General features: G+C 29.2%; 1 protein-coding gene across 1 annotated transcript; it reads right to left on the bottom strand.

The window, feature by feature from the left end:
- Window positions 1-356: 356 nt before the first annotated feature.
- Window positions 357-2,252, bottom strand: LOC110452025. Its single transcript, XM_021500286.1, has 2 exons — window positions 711-2,252; window positions 357-578 (listed from the first exon to the last, which is right to left on the bottom strand). The coding sequence occupies exons 1-2, from the start codon at window positions 1,683-1,685 to the stop codon at window positions 516-518; spliced, it is 1,038 nt and encodes a 345-aa protein (XP_021355961.1). The 5' UTR covers window positions 1,686-2,252; the 3' UTR covers window positions 357-515.
- Between the last annotated feature and the right edge of the window lie 415 nt (window positions 2,253-2,667).

Here is a 2,667-nt window from a genome sequence, read left to right as displayed (position 1 = left end):
AATAAAAAAGAGTACAAATACTAATAGCAATTTAGACCTATATACAAAAACACAAAAACATAAACAATGTACAATTATGTGAAATTTAACTACAAATTATGTATTCATAAATACATCATACACACACTCGAAATGACAAATGTATTACTTGAGTCATACATATATACCACACATAATTGTACAGACATACACTCGTACCCATACACACACATCCTCTCATGCCTGACAGCATATAGATATTGCAAACATTCTTTATATTAATACATTAATATATGGATACATCCATCCTTTCTATTACAATAAATAATTATATATTTACCATGCCATTTGGGTCTACACATACACATAAACCAATAAACATACTTATCAACATAACACATACACAAGACAGATATAACACATACATGTACGCCTGTTATTTACTTAAATACCAAAAATCTTCCTTCATGCTTTAATTAATTCTTTACGGGTTGTAAGTTTACCCGGATATGCAATTGATATTAAAAGCTTTTTTCTTAGATATTAAGGGGAGACCACTTTTGGTTAAACTTGTTCATTGTGTTATTCAAAGAAGACATCTTTTTTTCAATCTGTTGTTGTTGAATAATGCGTCTTTTTCCACCATTGAAAGACGGTTCAATATTTTTGAATCGACATGTATAGATATAATATTTAATAATCAGTATGAGATAGTTTATGATAGGTGGACCCTTTTCACAAAAAAATAACACATCCTTGATATTCATATGATCAATAATGATAATATTGTTATTCAAGTCATTCACCCAAGCCATTAAATCATTCCATATATTATTTATTTTCACACAGTTAAAAAATAAGTGTTCAATTGATTCTGGTGCATCTCTACAAAAAGTACATAGATCCTCATCCTTAACATTAATTTGGTAAAGAAAACTGTTGGTTGTTAATATTCTATGTAGAATCTTAAATTGTAGATTTTGAAGTTTTGTGTCAATTGTCACCAGAAAGCTTGTTAAATAAATTTTCTCCCAACCTATATCATCATTTAAATTTGTATTTAACTTTCTATTCCATTTTTCCTGCCTTTCAATTGGATAATGTTTGTAGTTAGCAACAATCGCTTTATAAACATATCTAAGATCTTTTGCTTGAAGAAGTCTTCTTAAAGGATTACTGTTTTCTGATTGATTGTTGATCAATGGTTGTTGTCGTATTATGTTTAAGTTTTCCCTTGGAATGTGGTCTATTACTGCAAAATATTGTAAAAAAATCATTTTCTCACATTTAGTCTTAATATCATTGAATGACAAAAACTGATAATTATTGTCCAACAAGTCCTTAACTGTCTTCACCCCATTCCGTTCATATTCAATAAATTGTTTGTAACTAGGAACTGGTATGTAATTCAAAAGATCATCACCAAGAAAACTTGATACTTCATTATTATCATCTTTATATTCTTTCCATGCTAAAATAACATCTTTCCAGAAAACATTAGTTACATTTTTCGATATTTCCTCCAGTTTTGATTTTTTCAGATTCCATAATCTCTCCCCTCCAAATTTACTAAAATTAGATTTTGCTAAACTTTGCCAGTCCCCATTTCCATCATATAGCCTTTTCACCCACTTAATTTTCAGGTATTTCATAAAACTTTCAATGTGTATCATCTTTAAACCTCCTTCTCCATATTCAAGAATCATTGTATCCCGTTTGATTTTGTCAGGTTTGTACCCCCATATAAATCTATAAAAAACTGTGTTAATTTCGCTTATCCATTTTTTACCTGGATTTGGCAGTGAATACAGTAGATGTGTTATAAGTGGTAGTGCCAGTGTTTTAACAACTGTGATCTTTCCTTAAAGAGTAAGATTTCTTTTAGACCACATTCCAAGCAATTTTCTTATTTTTGATAGCTTTTCTTTAAAATTTAATTCAATGATTTCAGATAACTCCAAAGAAAAATTAATTCCAAGAAGTTTGAAGTTTTTTGAAGACCAATCAAATTTATGTTCAGGGCATAAAATCTCTTCTGAGTATTTCTTGTTTCCGATCCATATCAATCGACACTTATCTATGTTAAGTTTAAGTCCAGATACTGTAGAAAATATATTGAAGTCATTTATAGTACTTGACAATGACTTTGAAGAACCATCTAGGAATAAAAAGGCATCATCTGCATATTGACCAAGCAAATATTCTCTATTGTTTATTTGTACACCTTTGATACTTTGATTTTTTTTCAATTGTATAGCCAAAATTTCAACACCTATCAGGAATGGATATGGTGAGATGGGATCCCCTTTCTACATCCACGTTTTACATCCAAAAATGATGAAAAATACCCATTATTAATTATTCTGCTTTTTGCATTATGATAGAAAATATGTATCCATTTAATCAAAGATTCACCAAAAAGGCTTTTTCAAAATCAACAAGTAGCAACAAACCAGACATATTTTTTTCTTCTAATTCATGCATTATATCATATACTAATTTTGTATTTTCTCCAATAAATCTGTTCCTCATAGAGCCTTTCTGTGTATCATTTATAATTGAAGGCAGAACTGTTTTAAACCGGTTTGCTATAGCAGAAGAAGCAATTTTATAGTCAGTATTAAGTAAATTTAAAGGTCTCCAGTTTTTTTTATAAATCTTCTGTCTTTGGATTCTTTTGGAATACAT

The sequence above is a fragment of the Mizuhopecten yessoensis genome, unplaced genomic scaffold (assembly GCF_002113885.1).
Source record: "Mizuhopecten yessoensis strain PY_sf001 unplaced genomic scaffold, ASM211388v2 scaffold6363, whole genome shotgun sequence".
Classification (NCBI taxonomy): domain Eukaryota; kingdom Metazoa; phylum Mollusca; class Bivalvia; order Pectinida; family Pectinidae; genus Mizuhopecten; species Mizuhopecten yessoensis.
This window is presented reverse-complemented; position numbering and strand designations above follow the sequence as displayed.